General features: G+C 42.9%; 1 protein-coding gene across 4 annotated transcripts in view; it reads right to left on the bottom strand.

Annotated features, from left to right (window-relative positions):
- TUB (TUB bipartite transcription factor) overlaps positions 1–4,362 on the bottom strand; it is a 115,550-nt gene extending 111,188 nt beyond the window's left edge. For 2 of the 4 annotated variants that reach the window (XM_090032634.1, XM_090032635.1), the window contains exon 1: positions 3,948–4,360. In XM_090032634.1, coding sequence (XP_089888760.1) covers positions 3,948–3,985 — 38 coding nt within the window. In that variant the 5' untranslated portion in view covers positions 3,986–4,360. Of the gene's footprint in view, positions 1–3,947 lie in introns of all 4 variants that reach the window. The other 2 variants (XM_090032632.1, XM_090032633.1) reach the window with 2 other exon arrangements.
- Between the last annotated feature and the right edge of the window lie 15,150 nt (positions 4,363–19,512).

Here is a 19,512-nt window from a genome sequence, read left to right as displayed (position 1 = left end):
TATGTCCGTACAGTTATCCTGGGACTGAATCAATGGCAAAAAAAAAGCACTGTATTTAGCTGTTCATTAAAGCCCGATTAGAAAAGTGATGTGTGTATATGCCAAGTCCAAGATATTTTTGTTCTGGGATAAACACGGGCACAATTTATCCAGGGACAAATGAAATGCCTGTTCCTAGGCATAGATTAGCTGTTCTCATGGTATGCTTTATTACTTGGCTTCAAAGACTTAGCTAGTGAATCTTGGGGCTGTGTTTCACCTGGTCTTGTATTCGCTCACTGGCACATGTGCTGAGAAAGCCTTGTGCAGGAGTCAATCACAGTATTTGTAGATTCTTTGTAACCCATTTTAAACTCTAATTTTTTTTAATACTTCAGTGGGTTAGGTCTATAATTCACATGGAACCTCTCCCCAAAATCCCCGCCCCCCACAACACATTACAACTTTTATGGGTATCATTCGCCACTCTATTCTACATTGGGAACATGTGTGTGCACTTTTTGTATTTATATTGTTCCCATTACTGTGATGTCTGTCTGGTGGGTGGCTATAATGTACAATGGGGCAAAGCACAATTTTCCCACCAGACATTTTAAATACCTCTGCTTATTTTAAAAATGTGCTTTGTAAGGAATTATTTACAAATTAGGCTTTCCCACAAAAAAAAAGGAGGACGTTTAGCACTTTATCTATATTGCACTGTTTTATATACATGGAATCTGATGGAGCAGAAGGAAGTCTGGAAATGCAACAATATGATGTTGTGAAAAGATAAGATTTTGAAAAAAATAAAGTTTCCCTCTATAATCAAATAACTCTTCCTGTACAGCTAACTATACACAAGATCTGATTTAATAAAATGAAACAAATGTTAAATAAGTCTCTCTCATCCCCCTTTTGCAACCTTAATTTAAACACAACACAAATATATTGAAAAAAAATCCGTTCAACAAACTATCAAAAATAAGTCCTGATATCAGCCTTTTAAAGTATTTACTTGTGCCCCTCTGGCAATATCATGTTTCAGCACTGTAGTATGGTTTTCTCCTCAAACCTCACATGCCAATATTTCTTGAAAAGTTTGAAACAGAACATTAGTCACAGCATAGCTATAAATGCTCCCACTCAACACCAAGGTGATACAATTAAAAGCCTTGTGAAATACATAATGTAAAATATTCTCAAGCCAAATAACGTGCCCTGAAATCCTGGTCCTGCATTCCTCGAGCACCTAAACTCTTACTGACTTCAGTCACAGTGCGAGTACAGCAATAAACAAGAATCAGAAAACTCCCCTTAAGGTGTAGCTGGGCTGCAAGCCCTGAACTGATCTGCACACAAGTTTTGCAGTTCTCTCTCCTCAGCAGACCGGCTGGGATGAGGGGACCCTGTTCAAAGTGACAGACGTTGCCCACCGCACTTTTGACGCACACACTTCTCCAGAAAGAGAACCAGCAGACAGAGACTTCGGTAGCTTATGGCAACCAAAGAGCCAATGACAGAGAGTGGTAGTGTACGCTGCCATGGCGATCCCAGCTCTTCTCCATGGCAGCAGCAGCAGCAGGATTTGGGAGTGCAGCTAATACTGATTGCCAGGCTGCTGCATGGCCCATGATGTGTCCGTGTTGTATAGGATGGTAGGAGAATAAGTCAAGAGGTGAAGGACCCTCCCTTTCAGTCATCTTAACAAAAGGTTTCCTAAAAGGCACTTGCTTACCAGCCCCCATGTCCCATACACACAAAATCAAAATCAAGACGTTCTGTCAGGTGCCCCTCTGTATTTCTAAACTCCCTTTATTCCCCAAATGAGTGTCCCTTTTATCTAGAAGTCACCCCCTCTAGAAAGGAAACATGTGAGCCCTGAATGCAACATGAAGCACGTGTTGCAAACCATTCTAAAAATGCAAAGCACCTCAGGGATGATATCTGAACCTGGCTTTGCCTAAACACCAACACACCCTAAAGACTACAGCTGTTACAGCAGCAGGCAAAACACTGCACATGCACATGCATAAAAATTGCAAAGCTGAGCGGCTGCAGAGCAAAGCAGGTTTCAGTCAGGGACGTACTGCTAGCAGCCAGAAACATTCAGGGACCACAGGCACTGAGCCTGAACCAACAGAAGTCAATGATAATAAACCTGCCACAATGCTCAACTTAGGGGACACGGCCCAAAGTTTGTGAACTCACTCAAGTCCATGCTGGCTCCATAAGAACATACAAATAGCCATTAACTGGGTCAGATTATAGGTCCATCTTGCCCAGTTGCCTGTGTCCACCGGGCAGGACCCCCAGGGACTGCAGAGCCATTTTCCTTTCCCCGTGTCCATTCACTAAGCAGTGCCCACCGGCTCTTTAGACTCATTCAGGGTGCCAGTCGGCACCGTCCAATGTGATCTACTCCGTATCCCCTCAGTGAACTCACTTTTAAACTTCAGTCCCACCCCCGCTTTGTTCTTTTGTTGTCCCCAAGTAATCAGGTGACATATATCCATCCCTCTATTAACAGGGGAACTAACTCTTGCTCTGAGCCTAAGACCCATGCTCCCAGCAGGTGTCAAACAGGCCTGTGTCACACAGTGGAGAACCCCCAGTGACTGTCAGGTGGTTTTCCTGCCCCTTGTCCAGTCACATCTCCGGGCAGAGTTTCACTGGGCAGTGTCCACTGGCTCCTTGGACTCAATTCAGGGGCACTGCCCGGTGTGCTCTGCTCAGTGTTCCCCCTTGGTACACTTGTTCTGAACCTCTGGCCCTCACTCCCATCCCTGTTTTGCCTTTTTTTTGTCCCAAAAAAGGAGCTGTTACTTTCTCAGAGGCCGCTCTAAGAGAGGTGCATCATTCTTCTTGGCTCACAATCCCCTGAAAGTAACAAATAGGCCTGTGTCCCACAGTGGCAGGGAGAGGGTGCTGAGAGGGAGGGTGAACTGGGTCTGACCAGGGCATTTCCCCCCTATGGCTTCGCTCTCATTTGCAGCCTCCAGCACTCTAGGAAGCTCTGTTTCTGAGGCTGTGCCCCCAAATCCTGTGCTCAACAGCTGCTGATGCCCCTTGCCTCTGTGACGTGTCCGATCCTTATCCTGAATCTTCAAGCTTGTTTAGCCTCGAGGCACCCCTGGGAAAACACCAGCTCTTCCTTTCCTCACGTGGCTGGAGCGCAGGAAATTCAACGGGGCCGTTCGTCTTCGGCTGAGAACTCAAGAGAGCCCGCAACAAGGCAGGCAGCTTCCCATGTCCTGGGATGCCGAGGGGAAGTCACCGGGTTGCTCTTGCAAGCCCGGCTTGCCCACTAGCCCCGGGGCTGACCCTACTGAAGGATCTGAAGGCCTCTCACCCCAGGGCAGCCAGGCAGAGAACCGCTGCCCTACAGCAGCATTTCTCACCCTGCGGCCCATGACCCAAAAGCGGGTTGCGGGAACAGAAGAAAGGGTTGTTGAAAACTTTAAAAAGGGAGCAACAAACTTTAAAAAAAAAACCCCCAACAGATTCTCCTTTCAAGGAGAAAAATGGGGGAAACTGTGGCTTGTCCCTTGCAGGCAGGGCCAGCTTGCGGGGGGCTGCTTGGAGCCTCCCCGTGCCCTGCACACTGGGAGGCAGTGGGTCAGGACTGGCCATTGACATCCAAATGGGTCCTGGTACAAAAAAGGCTGCGATGAGCCGGGCTGAAGCCTAGAAGAGGAGCCAGGAGGACCAGGCGGGCGCTGACAGAGGAGGCCGGGGGCGGGGGGGGGCCATGTCCCTGGCCTGAGGGGCCGCAGAGCCGGCTGCCGGGCGGCAGCAGGGGGGCAGCGAGGTGCCCCCCGGGGTGCCATCTCCGGGGGGCGGCTCCGCGCAGAGCAACTTCCCGCTTCTCCTGCCCCCTGCACCACCTCGCAAACTTTCCCGGTGCCCGGCCGGGGGTGCTCGCCCCCCCGAGCCCCCACAGGCGAGAGGGGCGGCCGGGTGCTTACCTGTAAGGGATCCAGTCCGCCTGATGCTTGGAAGTCATCGCTGCCCGGAGAAGGCGGCGGCGGCGGCGGCGGCGGCTGCAGCAGCAGCGCCCGGAGCGGAAGACGCGGGCGGTCCCCTGCTCAGAGCCCCCCGCCCCCCGCGCAGCATCCTCTGTCCGGAGCGGGGCGGCGGCGGCGGCGGCGCAGGGCGGGCGGCGAGCGGCCCGGGCCGCGGGCGCCGCAGAGGGGCGGCGGGCGGCGCGCGCGGGGCTGGCGGGGGCAGCAGCAGCTGCAGGCTCCGCTCCCCGCCGAGATTGCCGCGGCCGCTGCGCGCCGCCAGGGGGAGCTGCCCGGGCCCGGCAGGGGGAAGGCGGCCGGCCCGAGCCGCCCCCGGCGCTCCGGCAGCCCGGCCGGCAGGGACGCCCGGGGGCGGGGAGCGGGCACAGCGCCGCCCCCGCCTCGCCTCCCAGCCCGGCCGGCGGCGCCCGGGTGCGCGGCGCGCCCTAGGGTGGCGGGAGAGAGGCAGCGTGGGAGAAACAACCCTGCTCCCCTCTCCCTTCCCGCCCCCTGCGCGGCCTGCCCGAGCTGCCCTGTAGTTCAAGCCCTGCCCCTGCCAGACGCAGGCCTGTTTGATGTGCCTAAAGATCACGGGTGCAGGCCCGTTGCCAGACCAGACGCCTCCTTTAATAAGTCCAGCTCCTGCTTGGAAGTCATCCATCGCTGCCCGTGGCACCGAGTCATCAGCTAGTGTGTCCCCAGTAGCCTCCCTTAATAGGGGCATCTCGGCCTCCTCCAGCTTGGCCTCCACCTGGGCCTCCTGGCTCCAACTTCCTAGGCCGCAGCCCAGCAGTTTGCAACCTTTTTTGTACTAGGACCCATTTGGAAACATCGATGGCCAGTTCCAACCTGCTACCCCTTGCCCACGGACCCCCTTAATAAGGGAGGCTACCGGGGATGCACCAGCTGATGATTTGACACAAATAAAAAGAAAACAGGGAAAGGAGCGAAGTCATAGGTTAAGAACAAGGAAATCAGAAGGGGACACTGAGCAGAGCGCACTGGCCAGCGCCCACTGTCCCCTGAATGAGTCAAGGGAGCCTGTGAATGCCAACCGGTGAAACACTTCCAGGAGATGCAAGTGCAGGAGTGATAGGAAGATGGCCCCACATGCCCAGGTTTGCCCCAGCCAGAGCCTCCTTCCTGGTCCAATAGCTGGCTGGCTAGGCCAGAGCTGGGAGGAGATTGACCAGGAGGTCCTGGGGCTTGGTAGGGCTGTGGATGGGAAGTGCATAACAAAAAGGTGCAGGGCTAAGTGACACAGGCCTGTTTGCTGCCTTACAGGATCATGGACCTAGACAACCAGGCCCACCAAGTTAACTATTAGCCTCCTTTAACCAGGGAGGTTACTGAGAAGGCAGCAACAGGTTGCTTGGGACAAATGACAGCAAAACAGGGACAGGAGTGATGGTCAAAGGTTAATAACTAGTGTGCCAAGGGGGGACACCAAGCAGCGCACACCAGACAGCACGAGTCCAACAAACCAGTGGATGCTGCTGAGTGATACTCTGCCCAGAGACGGAATTGCACATGGGAAAGAAGAACAGCCCCGGCCCACAGTCCCTGGGGACCTTTCTGGCCACAGCCTCCTTCGTGGTCAGATATACAGCCAGGTTAACCAGGGCCAGAAGGAGGTTAACCCGGAGGTCCTAGGACTTGGTGGGGCCACAGATGTGAAGTGCATAACAAAAAAGGTGTGAGACTATGTAACACTGGACTTTTGACACATCAAGGAGAGTCACAGTCCCAGGCCCTCCAAGGAAACTATAATCCCCCTTTAGCACCAGGAGCCACTAATGATATGTTACTGAGTACTTGGGACAAATAATAATGAAAACAGGGATGGAAGTTGAGGTCATAGGTTAACAACTAGTGTGCCAAGGGGGGAACACTGAGCAGAGCACATTACATTAGACAGCATGCACTGGCCCTCAACCCCACTGAAAAAAATCATGCTTTTTCTACTTAGCCTAGGTGGGGAATCTTATGGTTAGGTGCAACTTGCCAAATTTCCACAGCTGTAAAATAAGAATACTGCTGCCTACCTCACAGAAACAATAACAAAAGCATTAAGCATTGTAGTTAGTGTTTCTGAAATATTATACAAGTCCTTAATCTCACTAGAATGTAAACCATCTTTCAGGGCTTGGGAATGCAGCAGCCATCTCAGAACCCTCCGCTTGTTTGGACAAATGTCCCTTTCAAACTTTTGCTTGCTGGCAAGTAGGTGCAGATTCCAGCATGTAGCTGAGCTTCACTTCTGCAGCAACAGGCTGAGAGCATGCTCATTTTATACGGTGAGAATCTTGGCCAGGAGGACAGGAGCAACAAATTAACAATAAGAGATATTTTCTTAAAATATTACCTACTTAGCTAATGGTAATCAACTAATATCATGTAGGCATCAATATAGTAGTATGTACGGAGAAAAGATCTGAAGGCAGGAAGGGATCCATATGAATCAGTTAAGGAAAGACTCTGCATGCAGAATGACACACCATGAAAGCAAGCACTGAGGTAAACACAGAATCAAAGCTGGCATGAATGGCAAGAAATAAAGGATAACACGATAAAAAACAAAGTATATAAGTAATGGTACAGAAGTGTGAAGAACCAGCTCATTAACCTATTTCCCAGTCCTCAGGCTGGCCCTGTGATTTATGTTTTAATCATGGTGAACATCATCCTTTTCATTTGGGGAGCAACAATATTTTTTGCCAGTCCCATCCAAAAATGCCATGGCTGGCTCTGCTATGGCCCCCACAAAAAAAACCACATCATTCAGAATTTGATGATGTTTAGCACATGCCCATCATAGCATGATGACCACTTATCATTTACATAGCCCTTTCCATCAATTGATCTCAAAGCCACTTGCCAAGAAGAGCATCATTGTCCCAGTTTTGCTTGTAAGGTACTGAGACACAGAAAAAGTAAGCTATTTGTCCAAGGTTATGCAGGGCTGTAGTGAAGCTGGGAATTGAACCTAATTCCTTAATGGCATCTTTCCTCACAGATATATATAGGGCATGGGCACAAGAACAGATTATCTTAAGAGTGGAGAGGGGGAAAACTTTACTGCTCTAGGGTGACTGCCTGTCCTCATGTTTCCACTCCGCAGTATATGAAAGCTAAACTGTAGTAGTTTAGCCCTCAATAAAACACATACACATTTACAGAAAATACAGTTCAATTATATAAATATACTATGTGGCCACATCTGGAAGGCTGGTACTGGTCATCACATCTGACCATGAATATCGCAAAACTAGAGACAGCTCCTAGTAGGTCAATATGATTAAGGGGGGAAAAAAATCACATATAAAAAGAGAATGAGAAAAACAGTTTACCTTTAAAAAGAGATGAATAAGAGAGAGTATGAAAAAAATAGATAATAGTAAATAGTATAGAGAAGTACAGTAGATCAGAACAGCAGAGTAGAAGTTTTTGTTCTTTTATAAAAATAGTCATTCAGTGCTGTTAAAATGTGACAATTTACAAACTGGTAACAGGAAATATGTTTTCACAGAAAGAAGATGGCATTTAATGCCAGAGAATGTGGCTGAGGTCAAGAACTTAGCAGATTTAAAAAACAGACTGGATGTTTATATAACAAAAGTCAAGGTCATAATAAAGATGGAAAATTACTGAACTGTTATTAAATCTCATATCTCAGGGTTGAAGTGAATTTCTATCAAAAATCAACTGAGACCTAGTAGAGGAGCAAACTCTCTCGTTTACCTACTGCATCTTCCTCTGGGGTATCTGGCAGTGGCCACTGTCTGACAAAAGATACTGGACTAAATAGATCTCAGGGCCGATCCAGCAAAGTAGTGCCTGTAGCAGTACCGGTTAGTATAACCGAAGGAGCTTGGGAGAAACAGGCCTCATGACTGCAGGATGACCTGATATGAAAAAAAATTAACACACACTAATGAGCCAAAAGACACTGATTCAAAAGAGACAGTAAGAAAACAGCAGCTGAGAAACTCAAGGACAAATGTGAAAAGTAAGAACTCACTAATAAGGCAGAGATAACAAGAACTGAAGTGTAGGTGTGTAAACTTTCCAAAAGGCATGTAGAGATGAACATCATGACAGAGAGAGAGAAAAGAATTGGTACAAGACAAGGGGCACTCAAATATGAAAACAGGCTGCAAGACCTGTCTTGTGTACTGTGTTGCTGCTACCTGTCAAGGGCAAGCTACACTAAGTTGGACTGACTATTAATCAGACCAACTGATGTACTGCCCAAGGACAAAAAACCTTTCTGAGCTTTCGCCAAAGGACATGGATTTGAGCTGTTTTTTCTGCATCACTTTTGGAATCTGGAAGACCGCTTGCTAGCGTCCAGGTCCCATGACATGCATACCCCAGTCACCTATATATGAAAAGTGACAGCAGCAAGATACCACCCCTGAAAAAAAACCTCTCTGGGTGCATCTGCACATGCAATTAATGCACCTGAATTTTCTGTGCAGAAAATTCAGGCTCATTAAAGTGCTCCCCGGTGCATATCTACATGCATGCCCCCATCAGGAGCAAATTGAGCCAATCCAGGCCTGCTCCTGCCCTGCTCTGTCACCCTGCAGCAACCAGGGGGAACTCCAGGCTTCCCTGAGTGCTAGCCCTGCGATGGCAAGGGGCATGGAGGCTTAGCTCCAAGCTCCAGAGGGAAGCTGTCCTAGCTCAGTTCCATCCTAGCTGGGGGGAGATCATGAGATCAGTCCCAGTCTCCACATGGCTGAGGCAGCATCCCACTAAGCAAACAGCTCTCCCCACCCCCTGTGGTTCCCTACTGCCTAGGCTGATCAGAAGCAATTTGCTCCCAGTCGGCGTCAAATGTGCTGTAGATAAGGTACTAGAAAACAGCACATTAGGCTAATATACTGCACAGTAATTGCTATGCTTGTGTAGACAAGGGACACTTTACTGCGCGTTAGATTAGTCTAATGTGTAGACACACCCTTGGGTAGATACACCCTCTATGTCTCATAACAACAGTGCCTAGAAAAGTTGGCCATGTCTTCATTCATACTTGAAAGCCCTAATTTTATTATGAAGATTAGGCTTGTACTGACACGTTTTCAGTGCACCCATCAGTGTGCACATACACATATATACACACACCATAAAATATATATACCATATCAAGAACAACAGGTATTCTAATGAAGGATCCCAGGATTTGTGATGGTCTCAGTAGAAGAAGTACAAAAGTGTACAGAAATTCATTCACAAACATGAAAATATTCCTCGGAATATTTAAGCTGTTTGAATTGCTGGAAGTATTTGTCATAGTTTAATAGTCTTAAATGTTTAAAAATAAAAAGTACATAGGGTATTTAGATTTTCAAGGTGAAATCCTGGGGCAGATGTCATGGAGAACAGGGTTTTAAAGAGGGTACAGTTTCAATGGAGGGGAGGAGAGATTGTTAGATATACGGGAAGGAAAAAAGGAAAAGGTTCTTTTTTTACTAGCTCCTATATTTTCTATGCTTTCCATTTGGGTTTGGGGTTTTGTTTTGTTTTTTCCCCTATTTTCTTCATCTTTTTCTCCTCTGCTCCTGCTTCCTCCTTTCCTAGCTCTCACACACTTAGGCCCCAGGCAGACATTGAAGTAAATGTGTGAATGGGATCTGAAGCAGGATCCCAACCATCACACTTCCTGCCACTTCATATGTGCATGACAGAGAGCATGCTTGTGGGATCCCATGTCAGATCCCACCACACCTGCACCACCAAGTAGCAAGCTTGGCTCCCTACACGCCCACAGCTGGGAGCTCTGATCACCCGAAGCACAGTCCCAGCCTCTGAAGAGGACACACAGGAGTCCTGAAAGGCTCCAGTGTGCTCCAGAAGCTAGGCAGTGGCCACACAATCAATTAAGGCAGGATGGGAACCAGCCACAAATTTATTGCACATATTTTGTATAATAACTTTGTATATGATACCTCATTTTATCATGCCATTAATTGAATGAACCTATGGCTGGGTCAGTACTTAAGTCATGATTAACCAGCTAATTGCATCTTTGGTGTAAAGTCTGTCAGGGGCCTTAGATTGTCCTCCCACTTTGCCACATTTAACTTTGTGCTCTCCACCCTTTGGTTCTTCCACGCTGTCAATACCTGCCATAACCTGGTGCTTGCTTCTGGAGTGGGGTAGGTGAGCAGAAGCAGGGTTGCTGAACCTTACTAGCCACCTTCACGAGGCAGTGCAGCCAAGAAATGTTAATCCTCAGTGCAGTGCCCAGTCTTAGACTTCATTTGGACCTGATTTTGAATAGTGGTATGCAGAGATACCAAAGCTGGCCCTGAATGAAAGTGTAGAGCTGAAAGAACAGTCCTCACTAGAGGATGCCTGAAAGGTTGTGTGGTAGCATACAGAAGGGTATAAAATATACAAAGGTAAATAAGAGCAGTCCTTGAGTATGCATAAACACTCAGCCTTCTGTCAGTTTTCTGCAGCTCATTTTGGACTGCACTCTTTCCCTCAGTCTCCTGAGTTACTATAAAAGCCAGGACAAGACACTTGTATATAAAAAGTAACACTTTAATGTCATGAAGCAGCTGTGTCATGAGAATGCCATATCATCTTGCTGTACAGAGTATTGCATATATAAAAAGTTAATTAATTTTAATGCTTAATTAGTTTCAGACATCAAGCTGATGAGCAAGACATTTCTATTAGATTTAAAAGAAAATGTTGGTAGGTTAAATTAAGTACATGCATCATCAAGATATTGATGGAAACCAGTGTTGTAAATGCAAATCCACTTTCACTGCAAAACTGTTTTCCACAAAGAAGTGTTTGTGTGTTTTTTTTATATATATATATATATATATATATATATATATATGTATGGATATGCCACTTGAGTATTTGCTGTATTTTTCAGTGTTTAACATGCATATGCACATACCTCCAAAAAGAATGAAATTGCAGAATGAGGTTGACTGAATTTTGGTCAATTTTTATTACAATTTTGGTTATTTTTTGGCTGTGGTATATAAGGCTTACATTACTTTTAGATTTCCTTCACCAGGGGAAAAACAATGTCTTATACACCAGAAAATACAGTATTTCTGTTTTGTCATCCTTGTGGGATAAGTGTCCTGCAAATAATTTTTATGACTGAGTTAAAGAATAATATAATACCACTTCATCTAACAGTTGAAAACACCTGAATTTGTTACAGAAAGCCTTCTGGCAGCAAACATATAAAGTGTATAACATCAAAGTATGAAACCTCTGTGTGTTGAAAGGAAATAGGAACAAAGTAAGTGAGCTATAGAATAAGGAATTGGTAGAGACTCTATGTTAAGTATGGATTAATAATTAAAATACCTAACATTTGCAATGAAGTATGAAGGAAGGTCTACCAATCCATAGATGACTTAATCCATTAAACAGGCATTAAATATCTGCACTAATTTGAAAATCAATAGGAAGGATGTAAGTGGTTTATTCATAGATTTGTATTCTATCTGTAGTCATTAATTCTTCTTCTTTGAGCTATCTGCTTCTTTGTTGTTCCTCGTCTAATAGTAATGACATTCCTCAGTCAGTCTTTTAAGGATATAGATGTCCTCAAATCAGTATGGTCTGGAAGCATGGGGTGGATGGGGAGGCTGGAGAGTGGGGAGAAGATACACTGGTACATTTGCACCCCACTTTGATTCTTGTTTCACCCAAAGTTAAAACCAATTAGCAGTGGCAGCAGCATTTTTTTTTTTTATCAGGCAGCACTGAGGAAGTCAACTGAATTCATGGCTTATTACAATGTACCGGATTCCTTCTAAACTCATTCCACTGGTATTAATGGCCCTCTCCCGTTTTTAATGGTCTTGGTGTTCCACTAATCAAGCTATCCTTTTTTCTGCAACTCTATTGTCTGTTAGCCACTCCTGGTAATATAGTTCCTATTTCACAGCTCTGCAGACTGTTTTCAACTCATTCCAGTAAACTGATTCTTACTTCTATCTTAAACTGAATAATATAGCCCTAGGCCCTTAATCTATTCATCAATCTTCTAGTTTCTTTTTACCTGAAGAAAATGTGTTGTGATGCACCACGCCATCTATACCCCTTACTGCTCTTAGTTTATAGGGGCAATCTGTGCATTAAAACCCACTGTCATTTTACTGCATTTTCTTAATTTTGGTGACATTCAGTTATGAAAAAAAAGAGAGCAAATGATCCACTCATTGATTTTTTTTTTACTTAAGACATAATCCTACTCTTTGTCCCATTAAGTGTATGGCACAATTCTGAAGGGTTTCAAAGACAGCCAAGACTTTAATATGGTCTTTACCTTTAAGGGTTTTTTGTTTTTTTTATAAAGGACAGTAACTAAGAGTTTGGCGTTATAAGAAATAGTCTGGTCATGCCATGAAAAATATTTTTATTCATCATTTAAAAAAATCATACCATACCAGGAATACAAGAGACTTAAGCAGAAAAGTTTAGATTATCTGGATTTCTTAGTTTGTTAGATGTATGCATTTTTAAAAAAATAAAAAAACCACATGAAAATAGAATTAGAGGCCAATGTTATTAATACAGTATTGTATACTGAAATCACATAAAGCTAAATGCTGAAAAGTACTGCAATATTTGCACAGACATAGTTATAGCTAGGGTTGTATTAGATTTTCCACTATAATATCCCTAAAAATCAAGGCCTTGGATTTTAAGTACAGCCATACCAAACATTTGCAACAAAACCCTAAACTAAATAAACCTTAGTTGGTTCTAGGATTTTGTTACAAACCCAAGTGAGTTCCTATAACAAAGCTTGTGAACTTTTTGTATGAAGCTGGAACCATTTTTGTGGGCAGAACTGCCAATTAGGGTTTTGGGGGTTTTGTTTTGTTTTTTAATGTACTCCTGCAAAATAATCAGGTTTCATATGGTGAGATGACACTAGAGGGTACTTTTCTTCCCCCCATTGAATTGTAGAATACATTGAAAGAAATTCCAGGGATGACGACACGGGCATCAAAATATACATTAAATCAAAAGCTAAGACATTTTTTAACCCAAACAAATAAAAGTGCCAAATGGTATATTTCAGCAATAAAGACTTCAGTCAGTCTAGCAACATGACAGAATTCCACTGACTGAGCTTTAGATGAGGATCCAAAATGCTTGCACCAAATGACCTCTTTCCGTTCAAAGAAATGAGGAAGGAAAATCCGATCTAAATCTATTCCTAAGCCTCTTTTTCTAGTCATCTGAAAATCCAGCACTTGTGTTATCTCAGTTTTCTACTGTGGTAAAAGAACTGTGCAGCAAAAATGAAGCTCAGGGAAGGGGATATAAAAGATTTATTGCAGTTTTTACTTGGCTGAACTTTCATGGATAGATGGACAAAGGGCCACTTTTCTTTGCCTTTATTCTATCATCATGCCAATAAGTAAATTTCTATTTCTTTATGGTGATGCTAGAAAGCACAGATATCAATCAGTAATATACTAGAATAGTATCAGAACAGGATTGTCCAAATACTTAGAGAAAGCCAAATTCACTTTAACTGCTTCAGTCCAAACCTGGTTACCTTCACTGAGGTTGTGTCTATTTAATACTAGTGTTTTGGTGATAGAAATCAAAGCTGACAAACCCGTATGTTTACCTATATACTTCAATAAAAGAAATATGTATTGCCAAAGTTAAGCTTTTAAAGCATAAGGGAAAAAGCTCATTCAGCAAATCCCACCAAGTTTCTATTACCCAAAGTCTTGTACAGCTTTGAGTAACAGAAGCCATAGATTTTACCACCAGTAAGTCAATGTTTCCTTATTTTTACTTGACTCATGCTATTGCACCTATACACAAACAGCAAGGCTGCTCCAATGCACTGCAATTAATTAATCAAGTCTGTTGGAGCATGGTAATTATCACACTCCAGCAGCCTCTAGCGTCTCATGTATCAGTGTCTCCACACTTCAAATTGGCAGTGGGGGCATGTTAAAGCTCGTTCAATGAGCTTTAGATAAAGTGTCCCCACTGCCATTTTTCAGCACGGGATGCTGTGATACATGAGACACTTTGGGCATTTTAATTAGAGTGGCTCTCAGAGCCACTCTAATTAAAGCGTCCCCCTTGCTGCTGAAGTATGTGTATAAAAGCCCATTTAGTTTTAGTTCAATCTGGAAATACACAAAATTCAACACCTCCCATAAAATATTCTGGATAAATAATTCTTTTTATTCTTATTTGCCATTAGAAATGGCAATGACCTACAGCATTAAAACCTGTCAGAACCTCTTGCAAAAAGACATACTGACCTGTACCACCAGAGTACTTAACAAAGCTATTGATCTCCTCCTGAACAGTGAGGGAGAAGTTTCATCAGTTGAATGCATGTCATCTATGGAACTGCAACCCCTGCAACCTCTATTCCCTCTGACTAATGAGATTGTTGAAAGAGACATCTATTGTAGAACAAAGTTCCCTTTTCTACCCCATTCCATTCAGCTCTTACATCCTGCACATTTAAAATAATTAGCTGTTTACATATAGGAGTAAATTATGCTGTGGTACAGTGCTTAAAAAAAAAAAGGGGGACTAATCGTATCCTATTCTGCCAAAAAATTATATAATTTATTTTATGAGGTTTGTTCAGGCCATTTAGTCTTCTAATTAAACAGGTTTTACATAGGTAATTTTGCCTTCTTACTGTTCCCTTCTTGCCCTCATGCTTACTTTTTGAACTTCTTTTTTGAATGAGTTTCGTTTCTACCATTTCATTGCTGTTAGCAAGAGCTACATTTATGTAATATATACAGTAAAAAAAAATGTTGTGAAAACCTAGCGTTCTCTTACCTACTGGCCATGAATAAGGCCCACTGGGCTCTCTAGATTCATGGCAAATAGAATATCCCCTGATGCCTTTGACAATTTTAACCATATCTTTTGCTTTTCCCTCTTAAATTAAGGATATACTTCAATCTCAGATCTGCACTTTGTAAATTTTCTTTGGTAAAAACACCATTTTTACTGTACTGAGCACCACTGCTTTGCCATCATTTAGCACCACATAGGTATCATCTTTATCCCTCACTCCATCTTAAAAGAAGGGTTATGTAGATTAGGACAGTTTCCCTGTAATCTGAGACTAAGAAAAAAAAGTGATTCTAAAAATTGAAGTGTCTTTTAATTTACTAAAGATAAACACAGGATTTTCTAAACCTTAAACTGCTAGAAGCCTTCAGAGATTTCTCATGAGTTAGTAAATGGCAGCATATGTTTTTGTCTGTTGGCCTTGAAAGAAGAGAATTCTACAAAAGCAAATATACTTAAAAAAAATCCTTCATCTGGTGCAATGATTTGAGTAGGCGATTGTGTGCACTGTTACAGTACATCAGGAATAGTAGAAATGTGATTAGATCCTTTAGAACTGTTGCTCCTTAGAAAGCCACATAGGCCAGATCTGCAGTTGGTATAAATCAGAACAGTTCCATTGATGTGAATAGAGATATGCCAGTCTACACTGGCTGAGAACCTATCCCCACATATTCATGTTGAATGCCAGTGAACTAGGCAAGCTCTCAAAACTGGAAGGCATTTCTAGACAGCTTTGTTTAAGTTTCAAATCCACAGATGTTTCAAACTTGATTATATGACTGTGTGCCTTTAAAAGCTGTTGACCTGTCTTACCGATGAACCTGAAAATTAAAGTGTTGCCCACAGAACCTGTAGGTGTATCTAAAGACATTTTGCAATAGGTGTTAGCCTGGAACATCATATAATGATCTTCACATTTTATGCCCTTTGTATTTCTTTTCACAGTGAATATAATTAGTGAAAGAATGAAATGAATTAGGAAAAAAATGACCTGCAGATTTTGAAACAATTACATAGTCCATAATACTTCAGCATATAGTTGCAATCAAATTTAAATGTGGTTGAGTTCTATGTACAAGTTAAAAAAAACACATTTACCTAACTTTGGTTGTGTTCACACTGGAGCCAAAGTCACTTACTAAAACAGGCAAATGGGTTTAGCATATTTGAGCTATATAGCATATATAACACAGGATATATAACACAATTTTGAAGTTATGTCTTTAGATGACATAGAAAAACACTTTCTCAGCTTTAGATGATGAACTGAGGTGCAAAGTAGATTAAGTGATTTGCTCTCAGTTATTTTGGAAGTTTGTGGCTAAACTGGAAACTAAGTAATGGTCTCCTAAGTTCCAGTTCAGTGTCCTACCCACAAACCATCCTTCTGCCACTTAAGTTTTTGCTTGAAGACCAAAGAGAATAATGCACACCATTTTATTGCTAAGATAACTAGTAAAAATGTTCCTCATTTACAAATGGAACCTTTGTTCCATAAATGTAAATGTAACATTTACAAATGGAATTAACTAAATGGATAGGGAACACGTGCCTCCTGAAGCTGGGGGGGTGGGCACAGTGACCTCCTGCAGGTGGCAATGCAGGCATCGGTAATGAGGGCAGGCCAAGTGGTGACTGTCCACAGGCAGCCCATGCACCCCCTATGTGTCTATTTGCCCACTATGGGTCACCTATGACTAAATGCCTGCCAGCATTAACCAATTACTTCTCTAGGTCACTGCAGTGGCAGGGCATTGGCACAGGCCTCATCTCCCCTGCTTTTACCTACAGCATCTTGTTGGGTGTTTCAGGTTTTGTGCCTTGTAGTTGCATGTGGAGTTGACTGAGAACACAAGGGACTGGACTTGATGGCTCAGGAAGCTCTTTCCAGTCTTGTGCTCCTATGAAATACTGGCAATAGTGTCATCTTCAACATGTGCAACTGAAATCAGTGCTTTCTAATTATTTCACTAAAGCACGTCAACTAATGGTGAATGCAAGCATTAGGAGTTCCATATGCCCAGCACTCTGTTAACTGTCCATTTTTATCAATAAAAGGCCAAGCTGACAACATATCACGTACACCGTATTCCTCAATACCATAGCCTGATGTTATCATAGCCTTCACTTGCCCCTGCTTGTGACAACCACATCCAACAGGGACCATATTCTGTAGCATGCCCTACCCCTTCTTGCCATGTCCCCAAATTCCCTGGCAGGCCACATGTAGCATCTCTGCAGGTGGTCTGTTTTGACACCCCTACTCTAAGCCATTTATGTTACCAAACTGCTGGGTTTGACTGACCACAGTGTGAAAGACAGGGGACAGAGTGCCAGTCCAGGGACTAGCAGGGAGGGAGTACAGACATGATCTAGAGGACATGACTGTCACTATATTGGAACAACAAGGCCAGGGAAGGGAATGCATCCTCTACAAAGTATCATGTTAATACCTGTAGCACAGTAATCTGTAACACTGTACTCAGATTAATACCAATTCAAAGAGAAGAGTGCCCCCTTACTGAAGCATCAGTAATTCAACTATTAGTTTGTGGCAGGTAACAAGCAAAATTTTCCCTCAAGTGATTCAAGCACATTTTCTTTTTCCAAAAGCAGAAATCAAATCAAATCATTCTCATTTGCTCCTACTCTGTAAAAAGTTAGAGTAAATATTATTTGCAAAATATCTTTCTTGGCACACAAACAGGAAAATAAGCTTTTAAAACTTCCCCTCTAGCCATAAAATGATAAATACTTAAGCACCAATTAATTACTAAGCAAAACATATATTCAGACTTTGAAAGAACCCTGGTTTAAAAAAAACCCCACACATAAAATATACATTAATATGTGATTTCCATTTAAATGTTAGAATTTTTCAAAGGAAATTATATTTGCTTGCATGACAGAAGAAAAAGTAAATCAACAATTCTCATGCAGTTTTAGGAGGAAAAGAACTGAAAGCAAGAAAAGAAAATCAAATTATGAAAATGAGTTTATGTGTGGGTATAACATATAGTCTATATTTTTAAATAATTGCACAAACACAAGACTACTCCAAAGCAGTTTCTGTAGAGATGTTCATGACAAAAGCTACACAGAATCTTATAATTTCTCTTTAGCTAGAATGCCACTCTCTATCACTATCCACTCACTTATCTTTAGGCTTCACCCAGTTTCTCCTAAACTACTCCAGATTCTCTCCAGGAAGCTCCTTCCTTTCTGACCTAATTCAGAAACCTTTCCTTTGACTCTTTCAAGACACCTATGACTCTCCAAGACACTTTGTCCACTAAGCCTTTCTTTCTCTCACTGTCTCTAAATTAAACCTTGCTAATTTTATTCATATAAATAAAAGCAGTGGTTTGACACTATGAGTAAGGATTTCTGTCTAGGGAACTGTATAGCTAATTATGTATGAGGTACATGCACATGTTCTGTATTCAGTATGTATGAAGTGCATATTGCTGTTCATAACTTCAAAATAAACCCCAAACTACAGGTGTAGGGTTACTGTACGTTCTTTAGAGGCATCACAACCTTAGGCATCACCAGCTACTGTATGTCTATTTGGCAGCAAACTGGAGGCTTCACTTACAGGGATACTTCCAAATCCACCCACTAAATACTGTCACGGAATAATTTAAACCAGAAAATGAATTCAATATTTCTTTGACACTATAGACATGCACATGGGTAAAAGCGTCAAATCCTGATCTGATTTGCACAGCTGAAGAGCGTGCACCCTTAGAAAAATTCCTACAATGCTGCAAGGATCTTAATGTGCTTTATTTGGAAGTAATTGTAGTAATAGTAATTCTCTTGGGGGAAAATATGTTCTTTAATTCTGCGGAAGGGATTTCTAAGGATTCTGAAGCAACCCAGTCTTGGGGGGGGAGGGGAGGGAAGCAAAGATGAACTTTGGAGTTCTTCGGCTGGAAAAATAAGCAAGAGATAATCTTGAGGTTGGGGACTGGTGGGGAAAATGGAATTCATTTGGACATGGATGGGTTGTAGCAGAAAAATAATTTGGTTACATTTATTAAGGGTTTGTTCCAAAGCCTGCTAACATCATCACAAAGGCTCATGTTAACAGGCTTTGAATCCGGCCTAATCCCAAAGTGTTGACACATTTAGAACATCCATGCCGTGAGCATAATTAACTGAGTTTAAGTGTTCACAGTAGAAATCTGGCACAGACCAGACCTTCACTGATGCCTGTGGTATATGAAATTCTCTACTCTGCTCCATCACACTGACTCCTCAATTTAAACAAACCTACTGAGACCCAGATTTCTTTCGTCTTCTTTTTCAAATCCTGCATCTTCTACAGGGACCACTGACTGATTCTTGTAGCCCACCAGTGTTTACTATTACCAGTTCACACCTTAATTAAAATAAGAAGGTGGAGCCAAACTTTTCAATTGTTGTAACTACTGTGCTCCATCAGATACAGTCCTTGTTTGAACCTGTTAGCAAATGACACTACATTGTACTGGAGTGGCAAAAAAAAAGCTCTTTGGGTGCTCTGGCTCTGAGATCTAGGGAGAGTCCTTTTTATACCTCACAGCATGCATTCTGATTTAACTCACAGCCTAGATAACAATAAGGCATTTCCTTTACATAAACCTCAATAGAAAACTAGAAATCACAAAAAGAAATGAAACCAAGGAGAAAC

This window comes from Crocodylus siamensis, chromosome 2 (genome assembly GCF_052110815.1).
Source record: "Crocodylus siamensis isolate JL-2025a chromosome 2, ASM5211081v1, whole genome shotgun sequence".
Classification (NCBI taxonomy): domain Eukaryota; kingdom Metazoa; phylum Chordata; order Crocodylia; family Crocodylidae; genus Crocodylus; species Crocodylus siamensis.
This window is presented reverse-complemented; position numbering and strand designations above follow the sequence as displayed.